Raw genomic sequence first — 23,911 nt, 5'->3', positions numbered from 1 at the left:
AGCTTTGTTTAGAAGCATGCTTTCACGTTTCCTGATGGTAACAGAGTCATGTCATGTCTAGTGTACTCGTTGTTTATTGTTACTGTTTGTAGCTTGCAAGTAATTATTAAGTGTCGTTTTATAAACCTTATGATGAATAATAGCGAGCCTTAACGATGACAAAATATAAATAACGAACAACTAACTAGAGAGGAAAAACTTCTAGAAAAGTGGCAAAATGTATTTCAGTAGTAAGAGTTCAGTGGCTAAATTTGATTGAAAGCTCAGTCAACATAACTCATTGTTAATTCATTTACAGGGTGTTCGGAAAGTCACTGTGCACTTATATATTTATTAACAGACATGTTTCAATATAGAATACAGAAGATATATATGAATGAAAATTATAGACAATGTTGAAAGTGACCCCCGTTAGCATCAATACAGGCCTGGATCCTTCTTATTTTGTTCCTAAACACTGCTATCAGTTGCTGGCTTGAAATAGACTGAATAAAATATGATTACAAAACTGCACAGTGACTTTCCGAACACCCTGTAATATTAACAGAAGAAAGTGTGAATAATACAGGTAGAAGTATTTTTGAGTGAAAAGAATTAGCTTGTTTCTTTCTTTTTGGTTTACGAGTCGACCGTCCTAACCACCTGGCCATGCCGGACCCAATTTTTAAGTACAGCACTCTATATGTTATACAGGGAGGAAAATAGGCTTGCTTAGGTTTGATAAAATAGACAACTTTCAATAGGTCAGGCATGGCCAGGTGGTTAATGCAATCTACTCTTAATTAGGGGGTTGCGGGTTCGAATTCCCGTCACACCAAACATGCTTGCTCTTTCAACCGTGGGGGCTTTATATGCGATGGTCAATCCCACTATTCGTTAGTAAAAGAGTAGCCCAAGAGTTGTTGCTGGGCGATAATGACTAGCTGCCTTCCCTCTCGTCTTACACCGCTAAATTAGGGACGGCTAGCGCAGATAATACAAAGGTTTATTTCTTGTTTATTAGTCTGAACAACACTGTATGCACACAATGAACTGAAATGCCGGGAGATAACTTCTGTGGCTCAGCCGTGGTTGTCCCTAACCTAAACCGTAGACGAGTCAACAACAACTACCACCTGAAGCAGCTTCTCATAATTAAACAGGGTAACTATTCTTCACTTGTATATATTATAAATCACTCACAGTTGACACTTTGAAGTGTTTTTCATAACACCACGTTTATAACCAGAGGCTACCAAACTAGAAACCACGTAAGCAATAGTAAGTGGTAAAGAAAAGAGAGGGTATGGACGAGGAATGAAATTTATACAAACGTTAGGCCTAGGAAATTATTTCTACTGTGAAAACAAACATTTTGTAAACTTTGACCAGTAACTTCCATGTCAGTTACTTCTTTTAATATTTTTATTTCATCACATGAAGGACAAATTAGACCGAAAATGTTTTTACAAATCCGTATTATCCAAAGTGTTGAAAGGAAATAAGTAAAAACTTTGATATCTTAAGTTTTCTCATCTCCTGATGTGGGAATTTTTTATCTACATTCATTTTTACAAACAGAGCAGGTCCAGCTTATTAGCAGACGACAGTCGAAAGTTCTGCCTCTACATTCGAAGAAGATTTCTATTCTCAAAATAAACGTGAAAACTAATTGATTTTACATTGTGTCAACATACCAATAATAAACTCTCAGCGGTTTTCTTAACCGCAAGTCGTTAACATGATGTTATTGTTTAGGAAAGTTATGTCATTTGTTTGTTTTTTGATTGGTTACTTTATCCTAAAATTCCTTTACAAGGTATTTCACAAAATTCATTAGTAAAATTTGTAATAATAATAATAACTGGCGTGAATATGTTAATGACATATTTGCGTTTGTTTGTTTCTTTTTTTAATTTCGCGCAAAGCTACTCGAGGGCTATCTGTGCTAGCCGTCCCTAATTTAGCAGTGTAAGATTAGAGGGAAGGCAGTTAGTCATCACCACCCACCGCCAAATCTTGGGCTTCTCTTTTACCAACGAATAGGGGATTGACCGTAACGTTATAACGCCCCCACGGCTGAAAGGGTGAACATGTTTGGTGTGACGGGGATGTGTACCCGCAACCCTCAGATTACGAGTCGCACGCCTTAACATGCTTAGCCATGCCAGGCTATCAAAGTATTAATAATAAACATTAATTGAAAGAAATATATAATGTAATACTTAAAAAGGGCCCGGCATAGCCAAGCGTGTTATGGCGTTCGACTCGTAATCCAAAGATCGCGGGTTCGAATCCCCGCACACCAAACATGCTCGCCCTTTCAGCCGTGAGGGCGTTATTATGTGACGGTCAATTGCACTATTCGTTGGTAAAAGAGTAGCCCAAGAGTTGGTGGTGGGTGGTGATAACTGGCTGCCTTCCCTCTAGTCTTACACTGCTAAATTAGGGACGGTTAGCGCAGATAGCCCTCGAGTAGCTTTGCGCGAAATTCAAAACAAACAAACAAACTACTTAAAAAAGGTTTGAATCAAACTTACTATATAGTTAAGAAAATTTTAGGACAAATGGATAAAATGGCATTAACATTTATAAAGTCTCTTTTAGAATTATTTTTCATTACAAAACAGCGTCCCTAAAGTTGTCGCATTGAACTTTAAATTCTAATCAAACTGTATAAAATGCTATTTCAGCATTAGCACCTACTTTTTCATATAAATTTGTTTTCGTTTCTCATAATTATTGAACAATATTTTACCCAAAGCTGCCATAAAAGGAATAAATATTCATTTTTTAAACATTGAGAAAATGTTAAATTTAAAAGAGTATATAATTTGAAGTTGTCTTGCTACATTGTTAAGAAGATGTGTTATGTTTTTCTGTCAACGTGTAACATTGTTGTTTATGTCCCTGCTATAGAAATCAAAGTTTCTATGGTTAATGAACTCCCTGAAAGCTTCTTCTGCAGCTGCCTGGTTTTGAAAGCGTTCAGTGTTCAAAGAGTTATCAAAGTGCTTGAAAGTTTAAAATCTGTAGGGGAAAGTTCTGGGAAATAAGGTGGATGAGGCAGAGCCTCGATTCTCAATTTGTTCAATTTTTGGAGCGTCATCCTTGACAGGTCTTATAACGTTGACTTTGTTGATCTTCAGTCAGCTCATGTGAAACCCACTTATCCAACCTTTTTGTCTTTCCAATAGCACTCAGGTGGTTAAGAATGCTTGATTTGCTGGTGTCTAGCTTTTCTGCAAGCTCACATGCGAGGGTTTGTCTCAACTGCTTCCCTTAATGTGTTTTCATCTAAAAATGGCTTCCTTCCACGACATTTGTGGTCTTCAAGACTTTCATTTTCCTGTCGAAACCTCTGGAACCAATGCTAAACTGTACAGTAACAGATCCATGGCCGAATGCCTGGTTGATAATCCGTGTAAGATCTGTAGCTTTTCGTCCAAGTTTGAAGTCGTAGAGAAAAATCAGACGAAAGTCCTTCTTTTCCATGCTGCCTTGGTGATTGCGAAACTTATTCTTAGAAGAGCTGAAACAGCAGACAATTAAGACACCGAGTAAGCAACAAACGTTGGATTAAACCAACCATCCAACGATATGTTACTCAATATTTAGTTCCTAAATATTATCGTGAGAAATCCGAAATTCATTTGTGGACAACCTGACAGATCAAAAGAGAATACATACATATAAATATCCACAAAAACAAAATAAAACTGCTTTATAGCTGTACAATTAAACAAACATTTCAACCGTTTCAACAACTAAGCATGAAAAAAACATTAGGGTATTTAATTGTATAAAGTGTTAAAGTAGAGTTGCTGTTCTGTAGTTGTTGTTTTTTCTAAGATGTTCAAAAGAAGACTGTAGTTGACTCTGTTTCTAGAGAAAATGGAAGAACGTAACTTGTTGACAGTTATTAAAAATTAATTTAATTAACTGGTAAGACAGGTTTATCATTTATATTTGTTTTATAACCAAATACTTTTAGAAGGTGCTTTATTCATCCTCATGAATGTTACGCTTCATGATGTCCAAACAAGGGCCTAACAAACGTTCAGAGCCCATTAAAAAAAATTTTTAAATTATCTACTCCAGGGCTCAGGTAAATAAATACTTAAAATATTTATCTTTATCTAAGTTCGTATACTTTGTAATATAATATTATTTTATTTGTTTATTTAAAGCTAGAGGAGTTTGGTAATTTGTCAAAGCACAACTTTTCCTTCTTCTAATTATGTTATTCTGTTGTAGTACACTTGTTGGTGTAAAATACAGATAATGCTGTGCCATCCCTAGCTGTGAACAACAGGCCTGCAACAACCATTTTAACTTTACACCATATGTTTATAAATTATTGTGTACCTCTTTCCTTTTGTTGTAATTATTTTATTGCTGACACCACAATTTACCTGATGCATATTATTAACACCACCAAATACCCTATGTAGATTACTTCTTTTACCATTTTGAGCTTGGGAAGTTTGGCACTAGCCTCAGCAATGATTTCAAGGTTGTTATAGTAATAATGCCCAATTCAATTTCATTTAAGATACATCTGTCTTTTCCGCACACTTTCATGATCGCTCCACTTCCGTACTCTTCTGTTTAGACTTCTAGTTGATCAATAGAACCTCCATATCATCTTTTCTACTTGCCTCAGTATACATATCATTTTAATGAGAACATCATTCAGAGGCTATACCTTGATGTCCAAAGGCTGATCGACACAAGTTAGATGATCTGTTTTCACACTGAATATTACGCCACCGTGGCCTGGAATACAAATCATTATCAGATGAGCCTTCAAGTCTATCACTGTTTTTATTTATGTCAGAATGAATGTCTTCTAGAATTGTGAGCTTGGAGACCATCAGAATCATTCTTTTGACATGTCAAAATGGATGTCTTCTTGAATCCTTAGCTCGGCATACATAAACATAATTTTTTTAACATATCAGAATAAATGTCTTTTAGAATTTTAAACTCAGCATCTATCAACATCCTTCTTTTAACATGTCAGAAGGAATGTTTTCTAGAATCTTAAGCATATAACAACATCATTTTTCTAACATGTCAGAATGAATGTCTTCTAGAATCTTAAGCTCGGCATCTATCAACATCATTCTTCTAACATATCAGAATAAACATCTAGAATCTTTAGCTCAGCGTCTATTACTATAATTCTGTTAACTTGTAAGAATGAATTTTTTTACAGTCTTAAGTCTAGGATCTTTCACCATCATTCAATGGAACATGAGTAAAGATTATGAATTTTCATCATGTGTTTAAGTCACAATCTGTATCTCGAGTGGATGTCTCTGGTTAACAGAACCTAACTGATAGAAACAAATGAATAAAGTTTATAAACAAATATCTTCTCTCTGTACCCATTAAGACTGTAGCCACCTACAAGGTAAGTTCCAATAGGTCTTAATTTTAAAAGTTTAGTATTTTAAAATTAAATGTGTTTAAGAATGGTAGTGTAGCAAATAAATACCTAACATACAAATGGGAGCTAACAGTTTAAGCAGACACAATGATAGCAACACAATGAATACTTACATGTTAATTTCATACCACCTTCTGAAAATGTCAAAGTCGCTCAAGGTTTGTGAGTAGCAAGGGTAAATTCTATGAATAATAAAGTCACAGATATTGGTATTTTGATATTTGGGATATGAGAAATAACTATAACAATGAGTTATCCCCAACAAAGTAAAATTTGGACAGTTAGTTATAACTATACTTAATAGCTTTGCAATACTTGTTTGTTTGTAATTTAAGCACAAAGCTACACAATGGACTATCTGTGCTCTGACCTTCACGGGTATCGAAATCCGGTTTCCAGCGTTGTAAGTCCTCAGACATACCGCTGTGCATCTGGGGAGATGGTAATTAAACAAATTTTGTAAATTTAGAATATCACATTTAAAGTATTTGTTACTAAATAAGCCTAATAATTGTTTCGCAACATGATAGCTTAAACTGATAATATACTGCATTAAGTAACAAGTATTTCTTTGAATTCGGCAAGATCAGAAGTTCAAGGGAGGGCTATAAACATGTTAACAAAAACAGAGAACTTCAGTACATTAATGTGGTCATGACACTAATATTTCGTCTTACGTACTCAATACTAATTAATTAGTTTAAAGACTGTATATTATCACCTAATCCCTACTTACGTAAAGATTTATAAAAATAAAAGTTGAGAAATCTCTTAACATCTTTTTTTTTTTTTTTTACTTTATGTCGCTTTTATTTAGTTACACACTGGAGCTCTGTTTGTTTTTTGAATTTCACGCAAAGCTACACGAGGACTATGTGCGCTAGCCGTCCCTAATTTAACAGTGTAAGACTAGGGGGAAGGCAGCTAGTCATCACCACCTACTCTTGGGCTACTCTTTTATTAACGAATAGTTGGATTGACTGTCACATTATAAAGCTATCCTAACTGAAAGGAGGAGCATGTTTGGTGTGACGGGGATTCAAACCTGCGAGCCTCAGATTACGGGTCGAGGGCCATAACCATCTGGCCATGCCGAGCCTGGCTAAAACTCTCTTTTCCAATCAGTTTTGTAGCACTATCGTATCATGTTTGTCAGCTCATAATTCATACATTGTTATGACATCACTGTTACCAAGTCACCTTTCGCGTAGAAAAACCTGGAAGGCAGCAACGTCTTATACCTTGCTATTATATTTAATATATAATGTCATATAATATATATTGTCATATTTAATATGACATAGTGACATAGCGCTATCTGCGGACTTACAACGCTAAAAACTAGTTTTCAATACCTGTGGTGGGCAGAGCAAATGTAGCCCATTGAGTAGCATTGTGCTTAACTTCAAACCCATCCCAGCATCTATCACTCAATTAAAATACAATTACGCTAATATTACTTATATTACTATCTCATTCTTAAGAAGTTTGGCTTTTTCGCTTCTCTTCTCTCACAGATTTCTCCTGGTTACAATACCACATAATTTAAGCAACATCTGTTCTTCGCACGTACCTTTCAGCACTCACTATATCATAAACCAAAATATGAAAACTTTCCTTTACTTTTCTACCGAAACGGACAGGAATAAAGTGACTTGAAAATATACATATTATATCTTCGTACGTCTGTGTTCAAGTACGCCAGTGAAAGACAAATATTTTGTCCTGTTACTAAGATCAGTTTCTATCATTTAAAAAAACATACACCCGAAAATTAAACTTATCTTAGTACTTAAAAACCCAAAATGTTTACAAAAACCAGCTCTGATCTGAGCACAGTAAACCATTAACCGCTTTTTCACAGGTACCAACTAAATGATTAAATACGTATAACATTTTTCAGTCACCAATTACCGACACCTATCAGCACCCGTCATCATCACTGGTTGTAATATCTGCATGTGTTATGGGTTTACATACCTTCCAATGTTTAATTACTGTACTTAGCAAATCGTTTATCTATTTCTTTTTTAATACAAAAAAGGTAAGACACGATTACATGTTGTATAAATCATGAAAAATACAAAAAGAATTATTTCAGATACTCAATTATCTTAATGTGAAACTGGGTAAGGAACCATATGTTTACGGATTCAATGTACATATAGCATAGCGCTAAGTGCTATGAATCAAAATACGAGTTAGCATGTGTTAAAAAAATGATAATGAATTTAATCCGTACGCCCTTTTCTACAGAGTATATTATATTTTAGATTATCCCCACTTTTTGCAGTAGCTACTCGTGATGGAATAATGAAAGTGACACCGAAAGTGATATCCATTTTTCTCCATCACGTACAGATTTTTCACATAATCTCACACCTACTTATACATAAGGGGATTATTGTTATTGAATTAGGGTCACATTTTGTTATGCTTAAAATCTTGACAACCACTGGCTATAGATTTCTCTAGACCAATCACGAAGTGAGAGTCTTATCGATCATTCTAGAACTCACAAGGAACTCACCGCTTGTACATAAACGGTTAACAGACCACATGACATGTCATTTCTGGATAGTATTTTCTTGTGCGTGTACACTGACACTATTTTTTGTCAATGCTATTTGTTCGTTGTTATATAAACAAGAGATTACGTAGATGACCCAAACATATTATTTTATATTTGTGGTATTTTTTTGTAAATTTGTTCTATTTAAAAAAGAGTTTTTATTTTATAAAATATATTTATGTGATATAAAAGATAAATTTTTTTCGAAATCTGGAAAATCCGTTATTAAAATAAAATTAATTTTTGTGAAGTTTAAATTCGCAGGAATGTGTTATTTATTTATTATATTCATTGTAATACTTTTACAGTTTAATAAAAATTTTTATTAAAATCGTATTACATAATTTAAGTTATGTTATATAATGACTACAAAATACGTGTATACAGTCATCTATTCTATAAATACTCTGGACAAAATTTGTTAAGGATAGTGTATTTTCTTATATCTTAAAATCAAAAGTGAACTATTTTATTTTTCTTTAGTCTAATACGTATTTATTTCTTAACCAAATACTCTTTTTAGAACTAATTTTATTTCGTTCTAAATCTATTGTACATTAATTACAGATTAATCTGAGTACAGAACATTTGATTACTCCGTAGGGGAATTGTGAAAAAGAAGATAAGAAATATCTGTATTTCCTCTTACTACTAAATTGATTCAAAACTATCTGTAGAGTTTTAATCGGGAACAGAGTCTACTAAAATGCGTCTACACTACCTGTATAATTTCAGGAAACAACAGATTCCACTAAAGTCCTTCAAGACCATCTTTATAGTTTCAGCAAACAACAGGTGTAGATGATTTCATTCAAATTATAGAGATGAGATTTCATAAATTTGTCTATAATGCCAGAAGACCAGCTGCGTGCCCAGTATTGACCAGTTAAGTTTGTAGGAGAGAAATTTTGTTCAATCATGCATCCAGATTTCTGTCTTTGTCTGAATGATGATAGAAAGAGGGAATTTTGCAACACAGAACATGATGGTCACAGAAGAATGAGGTTTATTGTGTAAATTATCAGTTGTTTGGAAAGTCTCAAAGACTTGAACATTACCTAAGGTAGCAGAATAAATAAGGTACTTTTATTTTTACAAGGGTGAGTCATGTTCATAATTCACATCAATAACTATAAGCCCTTTGTCTTTTTGTAGTTAAGGACAAACGTATTCATTGAGCTATCTGTGCTGTGATGACCACAGGTATCGAAGCCTGATTTCTTTATGTATAGTTCTATAGACAGACTTGCCAATGTCCCACCTTGAGGCGCTAGAAACACTTCATCAGAATCTATATGATCCGTTCAACATGATGTTATCAAATTCTTCATTATGATGTCTCGAAATAAAGTTTAATCTTTCAATGCTTCCAGGTGAGCTCTCTTGTAGGTATGTTAATTACAACTAAATTAATGTAAGATCCATAGCAATCTTGTTCTGGCGTTTTTATTTAATTGAATTTTCGTTTGTTTTTAAATTAATCTAACTCTGAATCTAATGCAGGAATATAAATGCATATATATGTGGTTTAAATGAATAAACTTAAACGATTAGTTTTTATACAATCTTATGGAGATGTAAAGTTATGTTCCTTCATCGCGAGAACAAAAACAATTATTGGAAAATAATTTAATTCAGGTGAAGATACGGTTAAGTAATTTAATTTATATTAATAATATTTCTAGTTAATATATTATTGTTATTAGTTAACCCATATATGGAACATAATTAATAAAGTTCATATTATACGAGGGCTGTTCAAAAAATACGCGAACTGATGTCATAAAACAATATGTACTTTATTTAGAAGTTACAGGTCTGGGACCCCTTCAGAGTACTCTCCTCCCCAACGCACACACTTATCCCAACGGTGTTTCCACTTGTTGAAACAGTCCTGGTACGCTTCTTTTGTAATGTCCTCCAGCTCCTTCGTGGCATTTGCCTTAATCTCGGGAATCGTCTCAAATCTTCTTCCTTTCAAAGGTCTTTTGAGTTTGAGGAACAAGAAAAAATCGCAAGGAGCAAGGTCAGGTGAGTAGGGGGGTGGGGAAGAACAGTGATCGAGTGTTTCGCCAAAAACTCACGAGTTCTGAGGCACAAATTTCGCAGCAACGCGATACATCTTCAATTTTTCGGTCAAAATCTCGTAACAAGATCCAACTGATATCCCACACTCTTCAGCAAGCTCTCTGACAGTCAGACGTCGACTTGCCCGCACCAGGGTGTTGATTTTGTCGACGTGTGGGTCGTCAGTTGACGTGGAAGGACGTCCAGGACGCTCATCATCTTCAATGGACTGTCGACCATCCTTAAAACGTTCATGCCACTTGAAATATGCTGTACGCTTCATAGCAACATCACCGTAAGCCGTGTTAAGCGTAGCAAAAGTTTCAGTCGCAGAGTTTCCAAGTTTAACACAAAATTTCACAGTGAGTCGTTGCTCCTTCAGGTCATTCATTCTGAAATCCGCCAAACGAAAAAATCGCACTTCACTTAAAACGGCGTAGCTAATACACAAATGAAAGAAATCGGGAAATGGCGTCGTAATCAGCTGATCTTTGCAAACCTAGCGACACCAAACGGATTTCCCTGAAACCAACTGGAGCCGCACAATTCAAACAGTCCGCGTATTTTTTGAACAGCCCTCGTACATTAATTTACGTAGGTATAGTGTTTTGTTACCATACTTACGATATTAGCGTATTAGTGTGGTCCGAGCACTATACAATAGTTAGTGTGCCGCACTATGGATCCGAAGATCCATGTTTGAGTCCCTCCGTATCACAAAGGTAAATTTACGAATTTACAATGCTGATATTCGAGGCTCGATTCACCACAGTAGACAGTCCAATGTAGCTTTTCTCTCAAGAACTCGTTTGAGTCCCGTTGCCACAAGTAAAAAGTTGCGCTCAGCTTTAAAAGGCCCCGTGTGTGTTTTAAGAGTGACGGTAAAATTTCTCTATTCAAATTAATCCAGAAGCTGGCGTTAAGTGCATTCCTTTTATTCTAGCTGTTCGCGATTAGAGAGAGCTAACGCGTACAGCTCTTGTTTATGTTTTTGCCCAGGCTTTCAAACAAATATTAACGACTGAAATGTTTGATATCTTATAAAAATATATCATCCACAAAATAAACAGTTAAATAGAAAATCATTCTTGTTCTTGTCTTTTTATAATAAAAGTGAAACAGTTGAAGCGAATATGTTTAGCTATATTAACAAAGCAGCTGTCGCCATCTGTTGATTAACAGTTGCAGAATGTAGTTGTACTTTTATACAAATAGTTTGGTACGAAATACAGAAAGTATCATTTTGCCACATTCCTTGTAAACGTACACAATTTTGTTTCTCAAGAAAAGGACAAAACATTTTATATCAAAGTTCTATTATATAACAGACGTCAAATTATTCATTCAAGATTCCAAGGGAATTATACGAGTTTGTTTTCCATGTCATTTATTTCCTAAATAATTGTCCACGCTTTAATATATTGTTTGTTTGTTTGTTTTGAATTTCGTGCAAAGCTACACGTGGGCTATCTGCACTAGCCGTCCCTAAGTTAGCAGTAAAAGGCAGCTAGTCATCACTACCCACCGCCAACTCTTGGGCTACTCTTTTACCAACGAATAGTGGGATTGATTGTCACATTATAACGCCCCCACGGCTGAAAGGGCGACCATGTTTGGTGTGACGGGGATTTCATCCAGCGACCCTCAGATTATGACTCGAACGCCTTAATCTACCTGGCCATGCCGGGCCCCACGCTTTAATAATAAAGATATATTATATTATAATATTATCAGAAATTGTTTTTATCCCATTCTTCTAATATTTATAATAAACTTGTGAAAGATAAGAGAATCGAGCAGTGACTTAGTATATATATTTTTTCTTTTAATCTAGTGCAAAGCTATACAAGGGCTATTTTAGCTAACCATCCCTAATTTAGCAAGAGTAAGACTAGAAAGAAAGCAGCTGTCATCACCCTCCCCCCCTTCCAACTCTTGGGCTACTCTTTTACCCACGAATATTGTCACATCATAACACCTACACAACTAAAGGACGGGCATGTTTGGTGTGCAGAGATGCCAACTATTTCAAATGACTGAGCGTAATGATTGTAGACAGAACCCGTACAGATATCGTACAACCACTGGATACAGTTTTGAGTCATCCACGTCTGTGGATCCATTTGTGGCTAAACTGTAAACACTGTTAGTAAGTATGCTTGAAATCATTTTGTCATCTTCACAACTCAACATCTGTACAATGGCTGTAGTTTTATTTCTAGCACAGCCATATTTTTTCGCTATATCAGAGTCTGGGAACATTTTTCTGAATAAATGTCCTGCATGATCGGCTACAGCTAGGGGTAAATTATGAGTAATAACGAATTGTGTGAATATTACATCTGCATTTATGGTTTCATATTCTGAATTATTACTCATAAATGTCGTTATCTGCATCGTTTTTGTCTTCGCCTCAGACTTTTGTTGGTGAGATGCCGATTTTGTATGTCTGGAACAATCGTTTATCCAGCCATGCGCCACAGAAAAATCGATGTGACAAACTGTACAAAACGCATGACTGTCACTGACTTTTGATGCAATGACTGGAAATTTTGCACTATACCCTTTCCTAAATTTTTGATTCACAGTTGTAGTCCTTTCAGATTTGCCAGAAACAAGACAATCTGGTAAACGAGGCCTCTTTTTTGCCATCTTGTGAACAATTGCATTGGTGTTTCTATGCCGCTTAGAAAACGAAAAATAGCCATCTTTGTGAGCTCTGATTGGCTGACAAGCACTGATGACGTAACTGTGGATTCCCCCACGTACACAGTATGGAGAAGCACCGTACTCAAACTATTGGTAGACGTCGGAGATTCAAATATTTTTTATTATTTCAAGCACAAACATGATTATCGCAAGTAGCCATTTGGACTATGTCTTTTATTTATTATCAAAATTTATATGTACCTCACTAGTAATTTTCTTTTCACCTCTTTCAAGCCCTGGGGGAACAATTTATTACTTTATTATATACGCCTATATAACATATAATAATTTGGGAGTTGCAACAAGTCGTAATATTTGTCTGTATGAGCGTATAGTCGTAATGTATACACCAAAAATCGTAATAATTACGCTCAAATCGTAATGGTTGGCATCTCTGGGCGTGACAGAGATTTGAACCCGCGACCCAAGGATTAGTAGTCGAGCACCTTAACTACCTGGCTACGCTGTTTAAAATATTCGAGAAGAAATATTAAAAACTTCAGGAACCACACAAGATCTCTAAATATATTTATTAATGTGTAATTTTATGTTTTATATTTTTATTTAAATAGATTTTTCTATATCGCTAATTTTTAGTTTCTGCTAATAAACATTTAATATATCATTAAAAAGTTAAATTTCTTTCTGTCTGTTTTTTCTTTAAATCATAAATGGTGTATTTAGTGAACGCACAAAGTAAATAGATCCTAAGGTCAACCCCCCGTATGATACTTGCCCTATGGGCACATGCCAGGTTTGACGAAAATCAGCTATGAGCAGGCTTTCGTCAAATGATCAAAACTGTGGACCATATTTTGTCCAACTTACTTCTAAAAGTGTAGAAAACATGTTCATAACTTGCTACGTTATTATCGTGTTTGGGATTCTTATCATAGAACAAGATGTATAAACTTTTACTGTTCATGAGTTAAGGTGTTTCTCAGATCACTCTTCACAGCTTTACAAATACATTCAATCTGTTTACACCGAATGCAAGAATCCAGTATGGAACATGGGTGTTTCTTTGAGAAACTAAACATATCACAGGTGGCCAGGTGGTTAACGCACTCGATTCGTAACCTGAGGTCGCGAGTTCAAATCTCCCATCACACTAATCATATGCGCCGTTATAATGTCTCGATAAATTCCCACTATTAGGTGGTAAAATAATCCAAGAGGTAACGGTGGGTGGTGATAACTAGATGCTTTTCCTCTAGTCTTACACTGCTAAATTAGGGACGGCTAGGGCAGATATTCCTCGTGTAGCTTCGCGTGAAATAAAAAAAACAACAACAAAGAAACAAATATTACTCGATTGTACACTGAGCTACAATGTCTTGTTAAAACTGAATATAACTGTCTAGATCTCACAAGGTTAGTTGAAAAAATATTATCAAAGGGCTTATTTTACCAAAAATATTGCACTTTATAAATTAGATTAAAATATCACATTAAGTTTTAAAGATCAAAATGTTTTTTATCTCCATTCTTTATCTCAAATGTGTCGTTTTTTATTTAAGGTAGGTTTGTAGGTGTTTACATATCATTGCTGGCAACCACAGAAAAATTAAGTATCATCTTTAACGAACCAAATATAAAATATTTCAGAATTAGCTAACCATATATGAGCTTAGGTTGTATAAAAACGTTGTATTCAAATGTGGTGAATAAGTCAGTATACATCAGCAGGAAATGAATAGTTATTCTCTTGTTTTTGGTTATATAAACAATGACAAATAAGAGAAGAAAGTTTTGCTTTCTTTAATGGTAGATTTAGATAAATCCTTTACCGAATTTTGTTTTTCTAATGATAGGTTTAAATGATTTCTTGGACTTAACTCCCATGTTCATAGTAAAGCAGTAGAAGCTATGAGATCAGGTTTTGATATATTATGAAAAACATTAATGAATATAGATATTTTTTTTATTTTCTTATATCAGTATCAGCACAACAGTTGGACTATACAAAAGGTTTCACAAATTTTACTGTCGTTATAAAGAAACAATCAACTCATATAAGTTATCTAATAATAGTGCACACTGGGTATAATATAACTATATACAGTGAGAACTGCCAATGTACAAGTGTGCTATTTATAAATATTACTTTATTATTTCTAAATCTACTTAATTGCTTTGGTTTACAGCTGCTGAACATCCAAATCGAACTAATCATATCTAATGTAACAGCTATCAAAATTATATAACAAAATTACAAAGTGAATAATAAACCTTCTATATAAAATTTGTTCATAGACGTTAATTCTTTATTAAACTACCTTCATTTTCAGTGGTGAATTATTTGGTTTTAATTCTTTCAGGACAAATAAAAAAATTACTAATATCTTTCTAGTATTTATAGATTCAAATTAATTAATATAATTACATTTCAGGCATAAAAAGTGCTAAGTTGGAACACCTAAGAAAACCGTCTGAATATCAGTAACAAAATTACTTAAGAATTAATACTTATCCTTGTAATTACTGTTTCCTATGACAAAAATAAGATAAAATGATCCTAAATATAAACAGTATGATGGTTAATATGATCTTTGATGCTTATGTTTACATTTTCTTTGTTAAGTACAGTAGGTCAGAAAATAACAAAAGTTTGTTACTTTAAAACAAACATTTGAAAATGGAAAAATAGAAATTCCTTAAATAATATCATAAATGGTTTTGCAGTTGAGAAGGTCATATAAATATATTAGAAATATGCACATTTTAAAACATTTAAAACTTGATTCCTAAAAATTATTTTTAATGGAGAAATTATGAGTGGCCAGCTTATAGGATAGTTCACTGTTAGGAACAACTGAAGTCACAAGAAACATTAATATAATTACTTTAATTGAATGCATAGAAGACAACTGAAGACAACATTAATATAACTACTGTGACTGGAGACATAGAACACAACTGAAATAAAAAGAAACATGAACATTATTACTTTAGTTAGATACATAGGAGACAACTGAAGTCATAAGAAACATGAACATTATTACTTTAATTGGATACATATAATAAAAACAAAACAAAGTGTACATTAATAAAAAAGATGCAGTTTCTGTTTGCTTTCATATTTAGTAAAATAACTTTAAAATAAATGTTAACTGATTGTGAGAAATATAAACAATCGTGACTAGCTTGCACCAAACTTTACAGGTTGAACTTTAAACTTCTCGATCAGATATAAAAGAAATTATCGTAGTTGTCGAAAGAAGGTTTTAATGTTGGTGAGTGAATAGCAGAGGGGCAAACTTCATCTTTAACACTAAGCCTAAAACTGTGTTGTCCAGAAACATTGGTACATCTCATCCAGAGAAGCTGTAATATTACAAAAACATTATTATAAATTTACCTTCTACTATTACAAAGCTTAAACATAACGCATATAAATATAGAAAACTATAATATATGCTCTTCAGCTGGTTACAATTTACAATGTCAATGGAATTAGTGTCCTTCATCTTAAATGAAACTATTTATCAAAAATGTGTTAAAGATACGTATTTTTTATTTGAAAATTAAACTTTCTTAGACGGATAAAACAAGTAGGTATCGTTCAGCTTTGTACGAAATTCAAAACAAATTCTTCACTCGCACTGAAAAGTCCCGTCCTATTCGTCATAACTCCTTCTTTTAAGTGACGTAATTTTAGGTAGAAAAATCAATTTTATCTTTAAGAAATATTGAATATCACACTATCATTACTTTCTAAATTTTTACTTTTTTGCAGTTCAGTACCAATAAAAATCAAGCCCAAAAACTGTATTTTATAAATGCTTGTGCGTTTGGTCCTTGTGCTGTTTTGTTTGTTACGGTTTTGAAAATACATATCTTGCTATGAATACCTTGAAACAAACAAAGATTTGTTTCGTGTGTTTTTTTTTTATTTCGCGCAAAGCTACACGAGAGCTATCTGCGTTAGCCGTCACTAATTTAGCCGAGTAAGACTAGAGAGAAGGCAGCTAGTCATCACCACTCACTGCCAGCTATTGAGCTATCATTTAAATAAAGAATAGTGGGGTTGGCCGTCACATTATAACGTCTCCATGGCTGAAATGACGAGCATGTTTGGTGCAACGGGGATTCGAAATCGCAACTCTCAGATTGAGTGTCGAGCGCTCCCTAACCATGAACTCTTGGGCTACTCTTTTACCAACGAATAGTGGGATTCATCGTACATTATAACGTCCTCACGTCTGAAAAGGCGAGGATGATTGGTGTGACGGGCCACTAATAATTTACAATGCACGTGCTTGCTTTTATAAATGTGAACTATAGAACTGTTACGATTATTTTATTAGAATAGTTTTTGACTTCAACGTAGCTCTATTACAATACGCCTATTTTATATCATTGTTTCGTGCATGCCGTAAGAATAATAAATACACCCTTGTGCAAATTAATTGAAACAAATGGTCATTTTCCTTCTTGTTTCAATTAATTTGCACAAGGGTGTAGTGTAGTTCACATTACCATAAGTTACACGACAACTATTCAGAAATATACAAGTATTTGAAAATCTGTCACAAATTGCAGCATTAATTTGTCATATGGACAATGCCAGATAGTGCTCAGATTTTAACGTTGCTTATATAGCAAATTAACAACGTTTACCGGACATTAACCATTATCCCAGACTAAAAATGGACACAAATAAATAACCAAAAGTTATTCCAATAAAAATATTATGGCATAAATCAATCTTCTTGTTTTTACGTAAGAACCGGCCCGGCAGGGCCAGGTGGTTAGGACGTTCAACTCGTAATCTGAAAGTGAAGGGTTCGAATTCCCATCGCACCAAATATATTCGCCCTTTCAGCCGTGGGGGCGTTATAATGTGACAATCAATCCCACTACTCGTTGGTAAAAGAGTAGCCCAAGAGTTGGCGGTGGGTGGAGATGACTGGCTGTCTTCCCTCTAGTCTTACACTGCTAAATAAGGGACAGTTAGCGTAGATAGCCCTCGTGTAGCTTTGGGCGAAGTTCAAAACAAACAAACAAATCGTAAGAGCTATACCATTCCAAAAGGGTGTATTGCTTTCCCATATTCCCCAACCCTGTGTATTAAGTGTATCTAACGTACAATTAAGTACAGTGGTATAGCTGTATGTTTGCGGATTCGCACCACTATAAACATGCTTTCGATAGTCGTGGTGGACAGATCGCAAATAACCCATCGTGTAGCTTTGTGCTTAATTCCAAACAAACAAACAAACAATTAATATTATACATTGGTTCTTATACGTAAAATGTTTTTCATGGCATAAAATACAATATAGATTATATATAATATATAATGGTAAACGATTGTTCATGTCACTTACTTTCCGTTTCTGGAAAGACTCCGAGTTTCTACGCAAATGAAAAGCAAAACATTCTTGATTAGGCCACGCTTGTTGAATTAATAACGGGCAGTCCTGTTGGTGAAGTTTTCTTTCATCTAACAGGAAAAAACAAAACAATAAAACAACAACGAAGAATAAGAGAATTATCTTCTGTTTCTTGCAGAAAATATTGCTCAGATATTATTTGTATTATATACTTATAGGCTATGATATAGCAAAGCTGCCGGTTCTAAATTTAAGCTGCTTACCAGAAGGAAAATAATTAGCCCAACAGTATCCACACTAAGAGATTGATTGCCACTCTTATAACGCACCCACATCTTAAAGTAGGTGGAGATATGTTTGGTATCGCACAGATTCGAACCAGATACCAGTTCGTAAATCCTACGACCCGCTACCCACACTAAGGAATTGACTGCCACTCTTATAACACATTCACAGATTAAAATAGGTGGAGATGCTTTTGTTATCGCACGGACTCGATGAAGATTATAAATTCGTAAATCCAGAATTATACCATAAAATCGTGCCCCAATGTTCTTAGATATAAAGAAAATACAAAACACGTAATACTTGTTACTGGGCTTCCCTCGGATAGTGCACACACAAAAACAACATTTTAAATTGGTTTTAAAACACTCATAGAATCAGCGGTTGAGCTGAAATTTCGAGAAAGGTGAAACTCCCTTTTGTGTCCCCCTCTGGTCTAATCAGAAGATCAGAATAGCTAATATCTGTTAAGGGCTGTTCCTTCACAATTTAACCCCTTCTCACAACGTTGGATGAAAAATTAAAGAATGTTTAACATTCAATTGAGATATATTCTTTTTTCTTCAATTCGTTTACAAAATTATATATGTAAGTTGAAATATTTCAATTTTATTTACTAATAAACATGACTAAATATTATTGAATATATATAGATACATGTGTGCGCAGATGTAAATATCAATATCCCTTTATATACGTTCTGATTTTTGTTTTATGTCAGCCCAACTGAGTTAACTTGTAAATCCTTTGATAGAAATGTATCTGCACGATAGATGTCGCTAAACATTAAAAAACAAATGCTAACTGTAAGCTTGTTGCAAACAGAATATCGAGATATTCCAAACATGAATATCGAATTTTATTTTAATTAACCTCTTGTTTTAGGCCATATTTAAGATTGAATTGTGATTAGAAGAATGATAATTCATTTCATGTTATTTGAGCTGCCCTTTAACGTTGAAGACGTTAAAGTTCAGGGTTTGACAACTGAGATGAGCAAAGGACAAAATCCATAGTGTTGGTTTGCACCGCCACACAAACAAGATATTAAACTACCTCACTGAATCTTGAATGGTTATCAATAATATTCCTTTTATTATATAAGAACTCAAAGTAATCACACTTACAATTCTGAGCTGTTGATATTTCAAACAAGGAGAACTTATTTGGTCTTTCTTGAGAATTGCAACAATGTAGAAGAAGTTTTATTAGGTCTCCTGTTGTTGTTCGATCAGACACCAAAAGGCTTTTGTACAGTGACTACATATAAAAAAAATCACATGAATAACATATAGTTACTAAACAAGGGATTATGTAACATTCTACGTTTCTCTTATAAAACGTAAAACAGAATATTTCGGAATTATCTGTAATGAGATACAAATTACTTATATCACTACAAAACTTCCATTGTTTTTTTCTTTCGTGTATACAGTAATTTTTGAAGTTTTTTCACTTTGTAGAAACTGTTTTATAACAGTTAATACGGTTTAAAAAAAAACTGACAAAAATGCGGAAGATTACAAATAATTTGCGCCCTTTCGAAAAGTCCCCCAGTAGAACAGCAATATATCTACGGACTTACAACGCTAGAAACTGGGTTTCGATACCAATGGTGAGCAGAGAATAGATGGCCCTTAGTGTAGCTTTGTGTTTAATAACAAAAAACAGCAATAATAAATGTCAAACTACAACAAAGCTGAAGGAAAGACAAAGGTTTTTCTGGAATACTTACTCCGGTCATTAGACAACCATCGTACACTTTGACCAAGCCACCCATTCTCATCTGGAGCACGAATCTACAAACTGGCGGAGCAGACTTGATAAATCTACGAAACAGAGCAACAAAATAACTAAATATAACAATAAAGTCGTTTTTTAACCAGATGAAATGTTTTGTGAAGTATTTTAGTTAGAACAACGACGTCGACCAAAAAGCGGAAGATTAGTGATCTGCACGTACAACAAAGTTTAACATTATATTTTTTTCAAAATGAAAGTAACGTTTGGTCAGTTTAGTTTCATAGCTGGCTGCAATTTACCAGCAAGTGTTGTCATTATACACAAGTACTATTAAACAAAATAACTGGTCATAGATATGCGCTTTAATTTGTATAAATTCCACAATCAGAAGCAAATAATGGGCAATCCTTTGTTGTCATTAAAAACGAATAGAAAACACGCAAGCAAATGAAGTCCTAAATCTAGCTGTTTTTCACTGTGGGAGCAGTGAGACAGATAATGGAGCCAGATTTAAAATAAACCAAAAATTACATTGATAGGCAGCTTTGGCGAACTTTGTGTGTGGTAACCAGTGTGGTTTCTCTTTAGAGGTGTGAAGAGTGAGCTACATTTAGGTGTTCTTGTGTGCGGAACCTCAGAAAACGTTTTGCTCATAACACTGGAACGTCAAATAGCATTTCACGTAGCTTAGCACGAACAGTTTCAGTTTATAAGCACCAAATCCAACCATTTCCTTAATTTGGGGGCTAAAGACCCTGACCGCCATAAGGAACAATAGTTAAATTGTGGCGAGTAAAGAGGGTTTGTAACTCCACTAGTAATCTTGCCAACTGATCTGTTCACGTATGAAAAGAGGAGTTATTCTATTACAAAATATTAGGGTTAATGTCTCCCTGTGTGTTGGGGTTGTTTGACTCTTGAAAACATCAACTAAGCACGTGACAGTTTTTATCAATGAATACTGTTTAAAAACTGACAAAATAAGGTGGAAGTTGACAAACAATTTGCGCCCTATTCAAAGGTCTCCCCCACCAGTGGCACAGCGGGATATCTAAAGACTTACAATGCTAGGAACTGGGTTTCGATGCAGATCATAAATTGCCCTTTGTGATAAGTAGAGTTTTAGTTATCTTATCAACTAGCCCCCGCTAGTACGGCGGTAAGTGTACAGATTTACAACGCTAAAATCAGCGATTCGATACCCATCGGTGGGCTCAGCAAATAGCCCGATGTGGCTTTGTTATATGAAAACAAACACTTGTCAACTAACTTGTTTGCGTACGAAGAAAGATACCTTTTTTTTTTTTAATACTAAGGTTAACATCTCCTCGTGTGTTGTGGTTGTTCTTCTCTTGAATACGTCAACAAAGCGACTGGACATTATATAAATTTCTGCTCTTCCACTAACCTACATTCTCCAGGTGGGTGACAGGCTTGAAGCTCCCCTGGTCTAGCTTCCTCGTCTAGCACCATTACCGTCCTGATTGGGAGACCTACGGTAGAGGAACAGAGATCGGCTCAGAAGAAAATCAAACAGCAACTGAGCAGTCACCGAAATACCAAAACCACTCAATATAGCTTTAATTCCATATCCAAACATTTACTAAGATCGCTGTTTGTATTACAAACATACGCATAAAATATATACATTAGAAACCCTGGATTCTACGTGTAAACATTCATATTGTATACATTAGAAACCCTGGATTCTACGTCTAAACACTCATATTATATACATTAGAAACCCTGGATTCTACGACTAAACATTCATATTATATACATTAGAAACCCTGGATTCTACGTCTAAACATTCATATTATATACATTAGAAACCCTGGATTCTACGACTAAACATTCATATTATATACATTAGAAACCCTGGATTCTACGTCTAAACATTCATATTATATACATTAGAAACCCTGGATTCTACGACTAAACATTCATATTATATACATTAGAAACCCTGGATTCTACGTCTAAACATTCATATTATATACATCAGAAACCCTGGATTCTACGTCTAAACATTCATATTGTTCGATGTTTCAACTTTTTTATGTTTTCCAACGGAAACTCTAACATCGCTTGCGTTATTAAATAATTTTGTCAAGCAGAACTATATACTTTACGCGAACCTTATTTGTTTAACTTTCAAAAAGATACAAAACAATATAATGCGTTTCGTAAAAATAAAGAGAAAAGACGAAAAGTGTCAATAATTTATCACAACGCGAAGGTGGAGTTACTTTTGTTTTGAGTTTTATTCTATAGGCCCTCTCAATTCCCCAATGTCACAGTTCTAAGTCTGATGTCTTGCAACGCTAAAAGACCCAGTATGACTAGGTGGTTAAGGCACTCAACTTGTAATATGAGGGTGGAGGGTTTGAATCCCCGTCGAACCAAACCTGCTCGTCCTTTCAGCTATGGGTGTGTTATAATGTGACGGTCAATCCCACTATTCGTTGGTTAAAGAGTAGCCCAAGAGTTGGCGGTAGGTGGTGATGACTCTTCCCTCTAATCTTATACTGCGCTAGCCGTCTTAATTTAGCAGTATAAGATTAGAGGGAAGGCGAAATTCAAAAACAAATTAACAAAAATAATTAATGTTAAAAACTTGGTTTTTATATTCGTGGTAGGCACAACACAGATAGCCAATCGTGTAGCTTTGTGTCTTTCTGCCTATTTTTATATCTCTCCTATTGGTAATGATTACTAGGGTACTTACTGATTTATTAAAACAATTCCAAAATATCTTAGAGACAGAATTACAAAGGATATAATAAACAGATCCAAACTTTTACTCCTTTTCTTGTTTTAATTTTGTAATATGAAATGGACCAAAGGAACCTTTGGTTTTAACCATTTTAAATGACAGAAATAAGTCTGAAAGTTTTTTTTTTTTAGATTTAAGTTTTTAAATATTATTATAATAATTTAGCTAATAGCGATCAGTACATTAATAACAAATTCTGACTAATTACAAGTTACTTGTATTATAATAAGAATAATTAAAAATAGGTATATAAAAAAGAGTTTCCAACTGCCTGAAGGAACGACCAATAACCTGTCCCTGGATCCCCCTGTTCACCGTAAGAAGAAAAGAAATTAGGATACTGTGTGCATGTACTGGTTATTACAAGCATCGCTCTAAGCTCTGAAAGATTCATGTTATGCCACATAGTGTAATTATTCATAATTACGAGAGAATGAAAACAACTTTAGATCACGCAATGTTACGTCTAGTCACACCAAACCCTCGAGACAAACGCAGAAAAAAACCTATTGTCTCATGGCTACAACTGCCAAGAGTCGAGAAAATATCTCAAAAGTAAACAAATACGGGTGTGTTGCGTAACACACTAGTTAACTGTACTAAGAACAAAGACAACTGAAAAAAAGCGAGCAGTACGAACATTATTCTTTTCTGTCTTTGATAACCTTGCAACATTTACTGGGGCTTTCTGCCAGTTTTTGTGTGAAAATGTGTAAAATAATTTAATGGTCATCTGAACTTTCCCAATTTTTCTTGGCAGCTCTATACAGACAGTTTAAAACGTTATATTAGAACGAATTACTAGGCGCACCACGTTACTGGAGTTCATTCTGACGTGTCCAGTCACGCTCTATCTCATGACCTATCATCTTGGCAATAGCCTTGCAGTGTACATTTTATTGCAAACGACTCAGCCTTAAAGATATCACTTCCAAAGCACAACATTACTTTGTATGATATAACAAGGATATCCGTTTCGTTCTCTA

At 34.5% G+C, this 23,911-nt stretch overlaps 1 protein-coding gene across 4 annotated transcripts in view; it reads right to left on the bottom strand.

Annotated features, from left to right (window-relative positions):
* Positions 1-14,688: 14,688 nt before the first annotated feature.
* The window catches only part of LOC143247395 (uncharacterized), a 46,151-nt gene continuing 36,928 nt past the window's right edge, over positions 14,689-23,911 (bottom strand). For all 4 annotated transcript variants that reach the window (XM_076495397.1, XM_076495398.1, XM_076495396.1 and 1 more), the window contains 5 exons: positions 21,558-21,642; positions 20,142-20,235; positions 19,534-19,666; positions 18,116-18,231; positions 14,689-16,109 (listed from right to left, as the gene is read on the bottom strand). In XM_076495397.1, coding sequence (XP_076351512.1) covers positions 15,969-16,109; positions 18,116-18,231; positions 19,534-19,666; positions 20,142-20,235; positions 21,558-21,642 — 569 coding nt within the window. In that variant the 3' untranslated portion in view covers positions 14,689-15,968. The remainder of the gene's footprint in view (positions 16,110-18,115; positions 18,232-19,533; positions 19,667-20,141; positions 20,236-21,557; positions 21,643-23,911) is intronic.

Source organism: Tachypleus tridentatus, chromosome 3, assembly GCF_004210375.1.
Source record: "Tachypleus tridentatus isolate NWPU-2018 chromosome 3, ASM421037v1, whole genome shotgun sequence".
NCBI classification, from domain to species: Eukaryota; Metazoa; Arthropoda; class Merostomata; order Xiphosura; family Limulidae; genus Tachypleus; species Tachypleus tridentatus.
This window is presented reverse-complemented; position numbering and strand designations above follow the sequence as displayed.